General features: G+C 43.7%; 3 protein-coding genes across 8 annotated transcripts in view; 1 reads left to right on the forward strand and 2 right to left on the reverse strand.

Annotated features, from left to right (window-relative positions):
- The window catches only part of LOC6552121 (trithorax group protein osa), a 29,077-nt gene extending 20,926 nt beyond the window's left edge, over positions 1–8,151 (reverse strand). For 4 of the 6 annotated variants that reach the window (XM_026975726.1, XM_026975724.1, XM_026975725.1 and 1 more), the window contains exons 1-2: positions 7,705–8,151; positions 5,618–6,703 (exon numbers count right to left, since the gene is read on the reverse strand). In XM_026975726.1, coding sequence (XP_026831527.1) covers positions 5,618–6,535 — 918 coding nt within the window. In that variant the 5' untranslated portion in view covers positions 6,536–6,703; positions 7,705–8,151. Of the gene's footprint in view, positions 1–5,617; positions 6,704–6,873; positions 7,134–7,704 lie in introns of those variants that run through there. The other 2 variants (XM_026975721.1, XM_026975722.1) reach the window with 2 other exon arrangements.
- Positions 8,152–9,341: 1,190 nt separating this feature from the next.
- LOC6552120 (chorion peroxidase) lies at positions 9,342–12,974 on the forward strand. Its single transcript, XM_001979691.3, has 8 exons — positions 9,342–9,682; positions 10,016–10,803; positions 10,920–11,346; positions 11,523–11,850; positions 11,911–12,085; positions 12,148–12,306; positions 12,359–12,678; positions 12,744–12,974. Exons 1-8 carry the CDS (start codon positions 9,517–9,519, stop codon positions 12,808–12,810), a joined length of 2,430 nt encoding a protein of 809 aa, XP_001979727.1. The 5' UTR covers positions 9,342–9,516; the 3' UTR covers positions 12,811–12,974.
- A 1,639-nt stretch (positions 12,975–14,613) lies between these two features.
- LOC6552119 (gamma-aminobutyric acid receptor-associated protein) lies at positions 14,614–15,234 on the reverse strand. Its single transcript, XM_001979690.3, has one exon. The coding sequence runs from the start codon at positions 15,091–15,093 to the stop codon at positions 14,731–14,733; it is 363 nt and encodes a 120-aa protein (XP_001979726.1). The 5' UTR covers positions 15,094–15,234; the 3' UTR covers positions 14,614–14,730.
- Between the last annotated feature and the right edge of the window lie 189 nt (positions 15,235–15,423).

Consider the following 15,423-nt stretch of genomic DNA (forward strand, 5'->3'; position numbering starts at 1 on the left):
GCAAACAGAAAACCCCACAGCGGCGTACACACAAATGTAGCCGGGCAACAACATCGCTCCGAATGCCACAGCCCGGAGTAAAATGTGGCAATAAATCTAATGGAAACTCACAGCAATGAGGGAACGAACGATGGAACCAAGCAAGACAGGGAAGTGCTGGCATCTTAGCTACTTTTGTAGCAAATCTGGCTGGACTCTTAAGTAACTTTTACAAACGTTACTTGAATTTGTGGTGCAAGTGTGTTGCTGTATAATTACACCTGCTCCCTTACACACCCTACTATAGCTTTGCTATTAGATGAGTTCAAAGAGTTAGGAAAATTGTTTTTGAACCCATGTCATAATTATTTTTGAATCAGTATACAGACACTCATAAAACAAGATATCTACAAATTTTCTAAGAAAATATTCTTATATTACTTTAACTCTTTCAGAAATAAATATATATCATAAAGCAAGAATGCTTACTTAAGAGAAACCGTAATACATTGCTTATAAGCCCTTCTTGAGGTATTGGCTATAATTCCCTCTGCAAATATGTAAGTCAACACTGCTCACAACATTGTTGGCCTGGCCAAAGGTAAGCAATGCTAAGGAAAGGCAAGGCAACCCAAGGCAAGGAAGCCAGAGCTATATAGTCAGAATCAGAAACAGGAACATAGCCTCTCAGCCAGAACCAAGGGCCAAAGCCAGATCCCGTCGTTCGGGCAACGAGAACATCAACAGCAACTCCAACAACAATCGACAAGGGCTACGACGTCGACGAGGATGGTTGGTCGTTCCTCGTTCGGTTGGGTCGGTCCACTGCAGGGTGACAGGAAACATGAATGGATGGTTTTCGTGCTCCGCTGTGTGCGTGTGTATCTGTGTGTGCGGAGCGAGCGAACGAGGCAACGAGAAATAAAGTTAAAAATGAAAAAAAAAAGAAAAAGGGAAAACTCATCATGGATGAAAATCAAAAGCAGAAACGGCAACGGCGGGTAGAAGCTGAAGTGGAATTTGAATTAATGCAGCAAGGGTCGTACGGTGGCACAAACACACACAGATACACACAAGCATAGACACACACTCATACAATGACTGTAACGAACGAATGACGGTTGGAACGAACGTCGCTCGGAATTAAGTTCGGGGAAATCGGGATGGCATCGGGGGGATGGGACGGGAACAACTGAAATTCTGAATTCAGGGCTCTGAGTTCTCGTTCTCGGATGGTGGTAGGTTTGGTTTTCCAGCTAAAAGCCGGCTACATGTATTAAAATATCGCGGGAACAAAAACAAAGCGCAGCAGCCAAGGGAGTGGTCCTGTTTGCCTCTGTCCGTACTCCTCGCTCCGCTCCTCGTCTCCGTGATCCTGGGTTTATAATTTCATAACCAACAGACACACAGATACATACACACACCCACGGGCGGAGGGCGATTGCATATAAATTGTGCGAAGGGAAAAACGTGGTAAATGCGATTTCGTGGCAGTAAAGGTAAAGCCGGCAATGGCAGTTGCAAGGGTTGTCTGTATGTGTGAGGGGGTGGCGAATAAGGAACAAGAGGGCTGGGGTGACCGGAGGAAGGACGTCCCTGCAGGCTACTCCCGCTGTTGCTGCCGGCAAATGGAAGGAATTATGTGCACAGCTCTCGAACAGGCGTAATTTTAAATACAATGTCGCACTCTCCACGCGCCCATTCACATTGGCAGCAGTTGCGGAAAGATAAACAAGGCAACTGAAATAAACCAATGCAATCCCCTCCGACAACTGTCGCAAAATATTACTCAAAAATGTTGAGCGATTACCTCTCAGCCCCTGTGTGTTTAATTAAATTTTGCGGTCCTCTGACTATTATTATATTATAATGATGATTTTTTGGATATTTGCAACTTTGGATTTGTTTCAACGGTTTCTTTTTATAGGTAGTATTTATGTAATAATATTGTATCGTTGATTTAAAAGCGAACCCTCGTTGATTTAAACAAGCCTCTCCCAGAGGGAAAAGATAGAAACATATACTTAAATTATACAATTTTGCAAACAATTTAGAAGATTTTCCATCAGGTTGCATCTTACAAAAGGGAAACGGGATGGCCAAAAAAGAGAGCCAGGGAAAAGCAAAGAAAGGAATGAGGAAGAGAAGGTTCAACAACAAGAAGGGACAATAACCGTTAAGGCAAAGGCAACGGTTTTGTGTGCTCCACTTTTTGTAGGTCAAACTTTAAAGGCACTCCTCCAATACAAGCAGGCCAACCCATACATGCGAAGAAACGGCATAAACAAGCCGGCACACAGACATCAACTCTCTCGAAATAAAAAAAAACACAAAGCGCCGAAGGAGGAGGAGGTAGATTCGGAAGAAGGCCAAACAGGAACAACAAAGACACAAACGAAAAGAGCGGTTAATGCAATGCCTTCTGCCTTTCCCCAAAATAACAAACATGAAGGGGAAATGCCACCAAAAAAAAAAGGCGAAAAAGGGGCCTTTAAGCTCTTTAATATATGCCCAAAAGTGTTGCTCGCCTTGCACCTGTTGACCTCAAAGGAGAGTCAAACGGAACGTCAAGGATATATGGGGAGTATAACGGGATGCATCTAGCACACTTGCACTCGAAGAAAGAGAGGCGTGGAGTGAGTGAACCAAGGCATGTCATCATAGTCGAGCCCTCCTCCCCTTCTACTTCTACACCTCCACCTCCTCTCTTTCGACTGTGCGCGGTTTCACTTGATTTTCATTTTTATTTTGTTTTGGTTTCTGCTTCCTCCACAGCTTGCCGGCTAACCCCTCCTCCTTCTCCGCCCCCTTCTACTGCTTCTCCTACCCCAAAACAGAGAGAGGGAGGGAGAATCAGCTGTGACAACAACAAGTTTCTCTGTTATTGCCTTTGATTACGGTGCCTACTTGGCCATTGTTGTTGTTGCTGCTGCTGCTGCTGCCGTTTCGGTTGTACCTATGCTTGGTACATATGTATGTATGCGAGTATATGTATTTATTGCATGCACGCGTAAGTCACACTCTGCCGGCAGTTTGATTTCTTTGTTTATGCACACAAGCCCGCCGAGCGAGGCAAACAATCAAACCAACACATGACATTGGATAGCAGCGCTTCTAGACTCTTTTTCACTCTTTTTTATTATTTCGCACTACCTACACATGCAAACACACCAACACTGAGCCATAAACAACAAAAGCTCTCGAAGGTCGCATCACATCGCATCGCATCGCACATGTCTAACCCTAGCGGATCGCTTTGATTTGTGTGCTCACACATAGATTTGTTTATATTTCTCTGCCTAATCGTCGACATCAAAGTTCATTGACTCGCATTCGAGACATCGCATCTACAGCCGCACCACACCACACCAAACCAAACCATTCATGAAGTACAAAAACAATCGATCCTACTACTGCTGCAGTGACATCAAATATGCCAAAAGCAGACCGATGACTACATAGACACGGGAATCGGGCCGCAAATATGAGTTGGTCGGGTTGCGGGTAAGCCCCCTAACTACCACACTACCCTACTAATAAAACAATTAACCGGTTTACGTTTAATTCAAAACGTGAAATCACATCACGTGCTTCTCCATTGGGGCCAATAAACCAAACGAACCAAACCAAACCAAAAACCAACTTCAAGCGCATTATCGCTTGACTGATATAAAATTCTTGATATTGGGGATTACAATGAATAATACTCTCTTTGACATATTCTTTCAGTTCTTTCACCCCAAAACCAGAAACGAACTATGAAAAGTACAAGTCCAAAAAAATCGTGAGGAACTACAAGTTATAAAGATAACAAACTAATTAGATGAGGGTAAATTTAATTTTATCTAATAAAACTATTTAGCTGCAGAATAACGTTTCCACTAGTTCAATTGTTCAGGATTGTAGGTTTTCACACGAGCCTCCTAACTGTATCATTATAGTTCCTTATAGCAGTTATTCAATATGGCCAATATTATTCAATGTTCTTAACGAAAACATTCGCTTTTGTTACTATGTAGTTATATCGACTGATAAAAATGCTTCGACTCATGACTATATTTACTATGTGATAAATGTATTAATGTTATAATGTCAGGTTAGAAAAAACTATTTGATACACTGTGAAACGAATTCCCTTCCATCTTTTGCAGTTTTGGTACTACTTTTGCAGTAGTACCCACTTCTTCTGTCTCTTAACATTTAACACAAACAATGCAGTGATAAGCTTTAAAATTATTCCAATCAGTCACGAGGCCAACAGCCCGTCGATAATGTTGACATGAAGGGAAGAGGAAACCCTAAAAACCCTAAAGAATGTGAATGAATGCCTCAACATTTTTGTGTACGAAACTCTTTCTTGTTATTCCGCTGCTTCTTCTTCTATGTCTTCTTATTTTACCGTTGGTGTGCGGCCTTTTGTTGTTATTGTTTTGCGGCGGCAAGTGCCGGTTCTGTGATGTCCGTCTCCCTCACTCTCACCCGGCTTCACCCAGCAACAACAACTAAAGCAACAACACCCGGCACTTAAACAGCGAATTTTCAAGGGGATGGGGCTATCTGCAGGAGGAGGAGGAGGGAACCAAGTGGGAGGGGCGGGCGAAAAAGGCGCGGAATCTGAGTACAATGTTTTTACGTTATGTGTGTCAGTGTGTCTGCCGCTTCTGTCGCTTTTTTATATTCTTTCCTTCGAGTGGGACTTGGCAAATCTTCAGTGAGCTGAATGAAGTGCGACCAAGACGAAACCCTAAAAAGTAACAGTAAATATTGCAGCCTCCCTCCCACGCACACACACAGTCACACTCCCAAACGAATACATGTGCACAAAACGTGACGAGCCCCTCTCCGTGGAATGAGTGGGCAGTGGGTGGGTGCAGTGTGGTGGGGTAGGCGGTTGGAGGAGGGAGATAGCTAGCACAAAGCCACCAGCGACAACCGCAACAACAACAACATGAAACACATGCCGTGAAGGCCTGCACATGGAAATACTCCAGTAAGTATGTGTGTGTGGGTTTGGGGTCGATGGAATCAAAATCAGTGTCAATGTCAAGACGGCTCTAAAATAAAAAATACATAAGGAAACCCCTGGCGATAAGATTCCCGGTATTCAGTCTTCGGGCACCATGGCACCATTTGTGGTAAAGTTATTGCAACAACTGGATCATAGCATTCAATATTATTTTTTTTTTAGCGAAATGGTTCTTTACATAATATCTCTAGACTGAAAGACATTGGAACTCCTTTAGAATTTCGTTACTTTAAAGCCGAAAGTGCTTTATTGAAATAAATAAGATACTAGAACTTGAGAACGCATTTCTTAATTTTTAGAATCAGTGAACTAAAACCAATAGCTTTAAAAACACAGCTCTTTTGGTAAATACTTTTAGGTATGAAAATACCGATGTAATTTAAATTCAAGTATTGAAAATATTAAATCGCATCAAAGTTTTTTATAAACATGTTAGGTTTGGAAACTGCATATTAAATGTATCTTGCAGTACCTTTTTAGTAATTATCATTTTTAAGCTTTCCAATGATATTATCTGGAACATACCTATATACAATTTACGACTTCTCTCTGCCAAGAAACCAAGTAACCTCTATCTTTGTTATCCCCAAATATCCCCATTTCATCACTTACCGGTGGTGGTGTCCTGTACTGCTGCGACGGTCCCAGTTGCGGACTGTAGGGCCTTGGTGGCGGTGCCCAGCCGCCCTGTTGCCCTCCGTACGGCGATGGCTGGTGCTGTGGGGGCGGCGGTCCGTGTCCTGGTGGCGGGGGTCCACCGGCCTGCTGTTGCTGGGCCGCCGCAGCCGCTGCCGCTGAAGCGGCCGCCTGCTGGGGATCGTAGGTGTTGGCGTAGCGGTGCTGCGGCGGGGGCGGCGGATTCGAGGACTGGAGCAGAGAGTTTAACGTTGGCGTGGGTCCCTGCGGCGGCTGGCCGGGTATGTAGCGCTGCTGCGGCGGACGATTGGGTGAGCCACCCGGACCCGGTTGCTGCGGCGGTTGCTGTTGAGGATGTGGCTGTTGCTGCTGTGGAGGCTTTCCGCCTGGCATCGGCTGGCCATAGCGATAGGGATCCATGTTGGGATCGGCGTGGTAGCGACCGTACGCCGGATGAGGATGAGGCGGCGGCAAGTGAGCGTACTCCTCCTTGACACCGGGCGCATGCTCAGGTGCTCCTCCGGGCGGTGGTGGTGCAGGTCCGCCGTGGTGCTGCTGCTGTTGCTGCTGCTGCATATGGGGTGGTGGCGGATGCTGCTGTTGCTGCTGGTGCAGATGATGATAGTGCATGACTGCAGCTGGGTCCGGTCCAGGTGGTCCTCCAGGACCAGATCCTGGGGGCGGTGGTGCGCCGTATGGATGTGGGGCAACATTTTGTTGTTGCTGTTGGATGCTGGGGTCACTGCCGTTGTTGCTGTTGTTGTTGGGCGTGGGCGGACCCGAGGTGGGCGGTGTAGCGCCACCAGGAGCCGCCGATGGGGGCGTGGCAGCAGGGGCTGGAGCGCCACCTTGCTGCTGCTGCTGTGTTTGCGGCGACTTTATTTTCTCATTCATGGCTGCTCATCGGCTTCTGGCTGCGCTGCTCCCGATCTCCCAGATTTTCCGGATCGGATTTTCCCAGATGTGTGGCGGTTACTGATGGAGCACCGGTAACCACCAACAACAACAACGCTGACGCTGATGATGACGACGACTGCAGCGGCGAGTTTGAGGTTATGTTAGCTGCAAGTTATCGAAAACGGGGAATTAGCATTTGGCAAAGGGGGTCTGGCTTATTAAAGGGGGCAGTCCTATATCACTGGGCCTAAATCGAGCGGGTTAAACATTAATAATTTGTACTCGTTCGTGGGCTGTTGTGTATTGAAAAGTCCGCTACTAACACACGCACACACATGCTCACTCGAACAGGCAGCACCAATACCACAACAATATATTTTCCGCCGCGTACTGTGGGCAAATCGTAGTGCGTTGACAACCCTGCCGCAACCGCTCTCGTAGTTTGAGCGCAGCCACTCTCGTTGGCGCTCTCCTCTCTCTTTTCACATTTGGCGGCTATACACGCACACGCCGTATCCCTTTCCGTCTCACTTGCACTTGCTCGCCAGCCAGGCTGAAGGCATACGGCGCTCTCGCTTGCTCACTCTCTCTCTCTCTCTCACTTTATTAGTTTCTGTGTGAAACGAATGAAACGGGCAGCACAGTAATGATTTTTTCGTAATTATTTTCTATGCCGATTTTTCGCGTTTACACAGCACTGGAATGGAATGGCCAAGGGGGCATCATCTCACAATTGTTTAACTTATTTTTTGTGGGTGGGAGGGAGAGAGGGGTAAGCGCTTAAGATTTATAAATAATTGCCGCGCCTGCTTGGCCGCGTTTGTTGCGCGTTCACTTTTGGCCGCTGCCGTTGTCTTGAGAGGCTCTCTTTTTTTTCGGTTGCTTGCGTTTTCCTGCGGTTTTCGCCAAGTGTTTATGAAGATGATGATGATGATGCAAGGATTCGACATCCAATCATTTGCATATGTATACACACACGCACACACACTCACACAGCCCCCAAAGTGCATCGTCGAGAAGAGAGAAACTGAATTTTTCACTCGCCCTCGGGCGAAAGTCCGGCGGCAGATTTGTTGTTGGCCCAAGAAGACTATATATTTTGCGGGGCGCTTTGGTTTTTGGGGACTTTTCTTAACCAGAAATCTACATACACGCACACCACTTACACATAGAAGAATATTCACGCATTGACGACCGTCCACAGACTGGCTATATATACTAAAAACGAACTCGCGTGAGAAGACAGGGACAGGGCAGCAAACTCGGTATACGAACGGAACGAAATGAAACGATTCAAGTAGTAGTGTATGCAAGTCTTGTCTGTCTGCGCCTGGCGTTCTTTTTCTCTTCTTTTTTTCGATGGTTTTTCGCCAGGCTGGGGCGCTGCCAAAACGCTGCTGCGACGGCCACAATCACACGCGGCTGATCGCCAGTTGGGCCCTGCACAGGCTGCACATACTTTTCACTTTTAATGCGCTGTATTTCACTTATTTTTCGAACAAATTCGCAGCATGACGAAGAAGCGAGCCTGTACAAGATTAGAGCGGGTAGCACGCACGATAGTATCGATACGTAGAGTATTCGGCAATGCGATACACTCGTTTCGATAGCTTCCGATAGCCCTTGCACGAAATTTAATCGCCTTAGCTATATTCTCAACTATTTTTTATTTATTATCATTCCTTGCATTGGCCATCCTCTAAGCATTGGCCACGAGCGTCGGTTCGGTCATTAAATTTATAGAAATCAATGGCTGGCGAATCAGCGATAGTTGAGTGCGACGCAATAATGAGTTTGCATCGATATCGATTTCTCGCTTACCGCTTCTCTGGGACGCCATCTTTATTGCGGCACCTTTAACGGAAACTTAACTGTTTTATTTTTTTGAGTTTGTCGAATAAAAACATGTTAAACTCTGTGAAGATTTAGAAATTAATAACTAGAAAGTTTTATTTGGGGACAGCTTTTCCAGCTTAGAAAAACATAAATTAAAAGTTTTTACTCCATATTCAGAATTCTGTGCTGTTGATATATGGTGCCGACAATAGTTTATTACTATTATTATAATGTTCTCTAACGTAAATTAAATTTTAAAAGTTTTGTCACTAATTTTGCCTACACTAGACCCCAGCGCGGCAGACCTATCCCATCTACTGAGTGTGGAAACATCGATATATTGCCACATTATCGATACCTTACAGAAGTACTAAAATACGCAAATTTGAAATCGTTATGAAATGTAGGGTTACATTTTCTTTTATTTATGAAATATTCCAATAACTACATAAGCTTAATTAATACAGAAATATTTTATGGTTGCCTTAATTCTTTGAAGTTTTACTTGATTTAATGATTTTTTCCTTTTTAATTTCGTGTGACAACTGCAAAATATATTTCTATATATATTGCTCAATACATTTATATTGCAGTTGTCGCCCTTTACACCACCTCCCTTGTGAATCATGAAAACATTCATAGCTTAAATTTATTTAACTTCATTACTTTTATACTAGTACTAGTAGTATACTACTAGTATGCAGATTTTTATTTATGGAAATTTCGAATAAGCCGCTTTTTCAGACCAAATAAATGCTTAAAAAAGTTTAAAATTAAATTTTTATGATTTGAGTAATATAATGCATTTATTCTTCTGGTAGCTCGTTTTGTTTTTTTTAATTTTAATTTTTTTTTTTTTCCATCAAAGAAACAAATAATAATGAAATTAATGTATGTTGGATATATAAATTTGTACTGCTTGCGCATAATACCAATAACAGAAGTTGCGCTTAACAGTAAAATGTTAGGAACGTTAACAGCACAATGATAATTCAGCACATTGAAAACCGCTTCCTATGATATCGAGTATTCCTGGTATCGAGTGCAAAATGGCGGCATTTTAAGTTCAATTTAACACGATTGGGTTGAGCTTGCCGGTTTTTTTTTAAGTAAAAGCAAACAAATGTTTCATTAAACGCATAATGAGTCGCATTTTATTTATTTCGTTGCTGCTAATTGTGGCACAATTTGGCGAGTTGCAGGCGGCATCATTTTCTATACGCCAAAATCGTTTTGATGAAGTTCCTGATTTGCTGACCCCCGCTCCAGAGGGCACTTCCACTGAATCTTCTAAGAAACCCGAAAAAGGTGAATATTATTTATTATTTACATATTTAAGTACGTTTAGTAATATAAACTGACTATATCGGCAATATCAAAATGGCGTAAAGGCTGAAACGGTACTTGTCCGCTCTCTGTGAATATAAGTTACGGTTAATTGCTTTACACTGAACTACACTGAAAATTACTAAAACTGAGATAGATAATAAATAAACTATATATATATATAGAATAATATACATTTCTGTTGTTTTTATACTATATTTATAATTTTTTTTTTTTTAGCAATAATATTGATATAATAATCAAATAAATTTCTTTTACACAAATTGCTCGTACACATTTTATCTTCCTGTGTAGCAAGCAGCGGCCTGCTGAAAAAATGTCTTCCCTGCAGCGATGGTATAAAATGCGTGCCCCAAATACAGTGTCCCGCTCACGTTCGCATGGAAAGCCATGAAAAGCCTCAGATTTGCGATCTGCCGGCTGGAAAATTCGGTTACTGCTGCGAAACTGGACAGAATCACACTGCTCCCAAGCCGCAGACCTCTTCTAAGGAGCGCCGATCCGGATTTCCCACCATTCTGTCACCCACAGTTTTGGAGGAGGCCCGTCGCAATTTCGAGCACTTGATGCATGGAATTGCGCAGATTCCGGTGCGCCGTGGCTTTCCCGACTTTGCCCATGGCCTTGTGTTCCATTCCACGGCCAAGGATGACCTCCACAACTTCGCCATATCGAACAGTGCGATTGAACAAGTGATGACCACCCAGTTGTTTGGCAAGAAGGAGCAGGTGCCCGTAGAAGATTTCATCACCAACAATGTGCCCATCAAGTTCACGGAGACTCCATTGGCACACCATTGCCAGCCGCCTCCAATTTGCGGCAATATTCGGTCTATTTATCGCAGCATGGATGGCACATGCAATAATCCAGAACCACAGAGATCGCTGTGGGGTGCTGCTGGTCAACCGATGGAGCGCATGCTGCCCCCCGCCTATGAAGATGGTATCTGGACACCACGTGCTCACTCTTCTGACGGCACTCCACTGTTGGGCGCCCGTAAGATCTCAAGAACTCTACTATCGGACGTTGATCGTCCTCATCCTATGTATAATCTCATGGTGATGCAGTTTGGACAGGTCTTGGTAAGTAAACAAGTACATTAGACCATCCATAGTGGACGATGCATAAAATCAGATGGAAAGATGAAAGCCAATAAACCAATGAACTAACTAAGAAATTTAACATATTAATTTTTCAGGCACATGATATTTCACAAACTTCTTCAATTCGTCTCGAGGATGGCAACCTGGTGCAATGCTGCTCCCCCGAGGGAAAAGTAGCTCTCAGTCCTCAGCAAAGCCACTTTGCCTGCATGCCGATCCACGTTGAGCCGGATGATGAGTTCTTCGCAGCTTTTGGAGTGCGTTGTTTGAACTTTGTTAGATTGTCTCTGGCGCCTAGTCCCGACTGCCAACTCAGTTACGGCAAGCAGCTGACCAAGGTGACACACTTTGTGGATGCCTCGCCGGTCTATGGCTCGAGCGATGAATCATCTCGTTCTTTAAGAGCCTTCCGTGGGGGCCGTCTGCGAATGATGAATGATTTCGGGCGAGATCTGCTGCCCTTGACAAACGACAAGAAGGCATGTCCCAGTGAGGAAGCCGGAAAGTCCTGTTTCCATTCGGGTAAATCAGAGTAAAACTATGCCAGCATTAATAGCCAAATTAGGAAATTACTTGCTTATAAATTTCATCATCTCCACACATAGCTAAATTTTAATACAATTTAGTCAACGTTAATGAATATTTACTGCACTCACTTCCAATTTTGCTAATGCAGTGCTACTTGCTTCTATTTTTAGGAGATGGCCGAACTAATCAGATCATATCCCTGATCACCCTACAAATTCTGCTGGCCCGGGAGCACAATCGTGTAGCAGGCGCACTCCACGAATTAAACCCTTCAGCCAGCGATGAAACGCTCTTCCAGGAAGCTCGTCGCATCGTCATTGCCGAGTTGCAGCACATCACCTACAACGAGTTCTTGCCTATTATAATTGGACCACAGCAGATGAAGCGTTTCCGTCTGGTGCCGCTGCACCAAGGCTATGCTCATGACTACAATGTTAATGTGAATCCAGCCATCACAAACGAATTCTCGGGAGCTGCCTATCGCATGGGCCACTCCAGGTAACTTGTATTTGATTACTGCAAACGAACATTCGGTTTTAATTATATTTTTGCTTCAAGTGTCGATGGCAAGTTCCACATCCGCCAGGAGCATGGTCGTATCGATGAAGTGGTCAATATTCCAGATGTGATGTTTAATCCGTCGCGGATGCGTAAGCGCGAGTTTTACGACGACATGCTGCGCACTCTATACAGCCAACCCATGCAGCAGGTGGACAGCTCAATCAGCCAGGGAGTAGGGATTAACCTTCATTAACTAAATGCATGTGGTTTGCTAATCGCTTCTACCTTGAGCAGCTCAGTCGCTTTCTGTTTCGCGGGGACAATCCGTTTGGCCTGGATCTAGCTGCCATTAACATTCAGCGAGGCCGCGACCAGGGACTGCGTAGCTACAACGATTACTTGGAATTGATGGGAGCACCCAAACTGCATAGCTTCGAACAGTTTCCCATTGAAGTGAGTACTTAAACAATAGCTCGACTGTAGTAACCTAATTCTTATGTAATAGATTGCCCAGAAGCTGTCGCGCGTTTACCGCACGCCCGACGACATTGACCTGTGGGTGGGTGGGCTGCTGGAGAATGCAGTCGAGGGTGGTGTAGTGGGAGTGACCTTCGCTGAGATCATAGCCGATCAGTTTGCACGCTTCAAGCAGGGCGATCGCTACTACTATGAGTACGACAATGGGATTAATCCTGGTGCATTCAATCCTCTGCAGCTGCAGGAAATTCGCAAGGTAACGTTGGCCCGCCTGTTGTGCGACAACTCCGACCGCCTGACGCTCCAAGCTGTGCCATTGGCCGCATTCGTACGTGCTGATCATCCGGGGTAAGTGCAGTGCAGTGTAAAATGAGCTGTGCGATTCCTTTAGTGACCTGCTCATTTTTTTATAGTAACCAGATGATTGGCTGTGATGATTCCAACCTGCCTTCTGTTAACTTGGAGGCATGGCGTGCTTAAGCCACTTTTTTTTAATCCACTTTTAACTTATTTATCGATTTTTTAAACTGTTTTCATATATGCGAATGTTCCGCCGAATTGTATATCCCCGTCTTATGTAACTGCGGCTTAACACAGAAACCAAAATAAAACTCCGACCGATTAAGCTGATTTTCATTGCTAATTAAGCTCAAATTTCTTTGTTCCAAAGAATGTTTTTGCTCTCCCCGCATCCTCTTAAGGCTTTTTTGTATTTTGTTGTGTTACATTGTAGATTGGGTGACAAATATAAATACCAGATAGCCCAGAAGATGTCATTTAATTTCGGTATCTCACTAATTTGTTAATTCAATAGACTAATTTGTTTTGCGCCTCTGTTACTGTTATGATGTATGTATGTGAATATTTACCAAGCAAATACACGTCTCAACGAGGTAAAAACTAGTGATGATCGCACTCCAACATACAACACAATAGTATTCCCCTTTGGTGACGAAAAATTATATTTTTAGAAAATACAATATGTAAAATGTATTCATTTGCCATTTATTAGTGCACCTTAGAGTGAAAACTGAACACTGATCTTTTACGTTTAACGCAGTATATAAAGCATTTAATAGCATTTCAAAAATGGTTAGTTGTTCTGAATTTAAAATTAAGTTGTTTTTGTTGCTTAATAACAGTCAAACGGTTTTCTATTTTTAAGGAACTGCGTTGTATATCAAAAGTGAATTTCAAAGGCTATGCATATAAACATATGCATTAAACATACAAAATCATTAGTCTCGTTTCCAAAAAAACCATAAAATGAAAAATAACTTTTTTATGATCGGACAACTACAGCAGATTTTCATTTCTTCGTGTTTTTATAGTAGTCACCTTCGCACACTTTGCTGGTGGGCTTCGTCACTACGTGGAATGCGTCCTCAGTGATATGTTTGTTTCAGACGTAGAATCGCTTTGGATTATCTAGTCAATTAGTAGATGTTCGCATTTGTAAATAACATGATATGCAAATTTCGAGACAAATTAAAATGTATAACAGAATATTATTAAATGTCTATATCCATTCCGCTCGATTTTACAGTGAGTAGTGTGTCGACATGTATCTGTGAAGTCTTGTGTAACCTTAGATATTCGTTATTTGAGCTTCTATTTTTACAATCTTTACGTAAGTCGTGTGAACTAATCAGTTGCGGAAAATATACGCAGTTTGTAATCTCTTTCGACGGCTGACTAACTTCTTCTTTAGAACATTGTCAATTTGCTTATTGAACTTTCCAATTTTGAATTTAATTTATATTTATTTTTCCCATATAACATCTGGAAGATTTTCGGAGCACACGGCACACGTTGATTAGTATGATAAACAAATGCTGTATTTCAAAGGGTTTGGAAGTTGTGGGAGTCTGACGGAATAAAATCAACTCATAATTATGATATAAAAATTTCCTTCGCTAATCCATGGACACGTTGTCAACATGTTTGTCCAACCAAATTGGTTTTCCTTTCAGCACTACGCAAACCAACTTGTTTGGAGCACACTTTAGCCCGAATTAAACTGGTTTAATGTCTAATGTTTTCACCAATTAGTGAGCTTAGGCGAACCATCTCAGCTATCGAATTATATAATTATAATTAAACCGAAGCAGTGAGTTCACTAAATGCTTTTCGAGCGCTTCAATTAATTGTTGTTCTTTTCAGGCATCGACGAGACAGGGGCAAGGGATTAGCGAATTCCATGCACCCACTTCCAACGCGGGGGAAGCACATACTGCGATAATTATTATTTTGCCCAGCATGTGCCATGATGACGACGTTGGCTGCTGGTTAGCTGGCTAGGACCAGTCATTCTTTATTGAGAGAGTGAGTGCCATTGGCAAAAAGTGACAATTGAAACTCATCTGACCGCCAAAGCGATTGCGCGGGGCAAACCCGTGCCTACTGACGTCCGTAGACGTTCTCATCGGTATAGGAAATGTAGAGGAAGTAGTCCTTGTCGAAGTGCTCCTGGTACAGTGCTCCCATGGTGGCCGAAGTCGGAGGAACCACATTGTTCACGAAGAAGAAGAGGGCGTCGTCGGGACGCAGGTTGATCCGCTTGCGGATGAGGAAGTAGAACTGGCCCACAGTCAGGTCGGTGGGCACCAGGTACTTCTTCTTGTCCAGCTCCGCGTAGCGGGTCTTCGGCGCCTTCTCCACGATCACGGGCACACGGTCCGGATACTTGCGCCGAATCTTGTCGCCCTCATTGCGGCGCTTTTCGAACGAGTGGTCCTTCTTGTACTGGTAGTGCATATCCATCCTGGGCCGACTGGAGTTCGAATCGAAATGGAGTGAAAAAAGGGTTTTCGTTTTGGATTTGGTAGGTCTTTTGTAGCTGCCGGCTTGAGTTGCTAGGAACTATGATTTCTCCACTTTACTGCACAACTAGCTTTGGCAGTTAGGGCAGTGCCTTCTCGCCTCTGAATGGAGTCTGAAATGTAAATGTCATCGGAGCCCTGCAACACATCAAGAACAAATGTAGTCTGAACTAGATGACCACTTAATTAAGTAATAACTACTTGCATAATCATATGTGAGCCCATTCTCGCTCAAGGCGCCCATAGTGCATACTTGTATATTTGTTGTATC

The sequence above is a fragment of the Drosophila erecta genome, unplaced genomic scaffold, assembly GCF_003286155.1.
Source record: "Drosophila erecta strain 14021-0224.00,06,07 unplaced genomic scaffold, DereRS2 tig00000000-arrow-pilon, whole genome shotgun sequence".
In the NCBI taxonomy this organism is placed as follows: Eukaryota; Metazoa; Arthropoda; class Insecta; order Diptera; family Drosophilidae; genus Drosophila; species Drosophila erecta.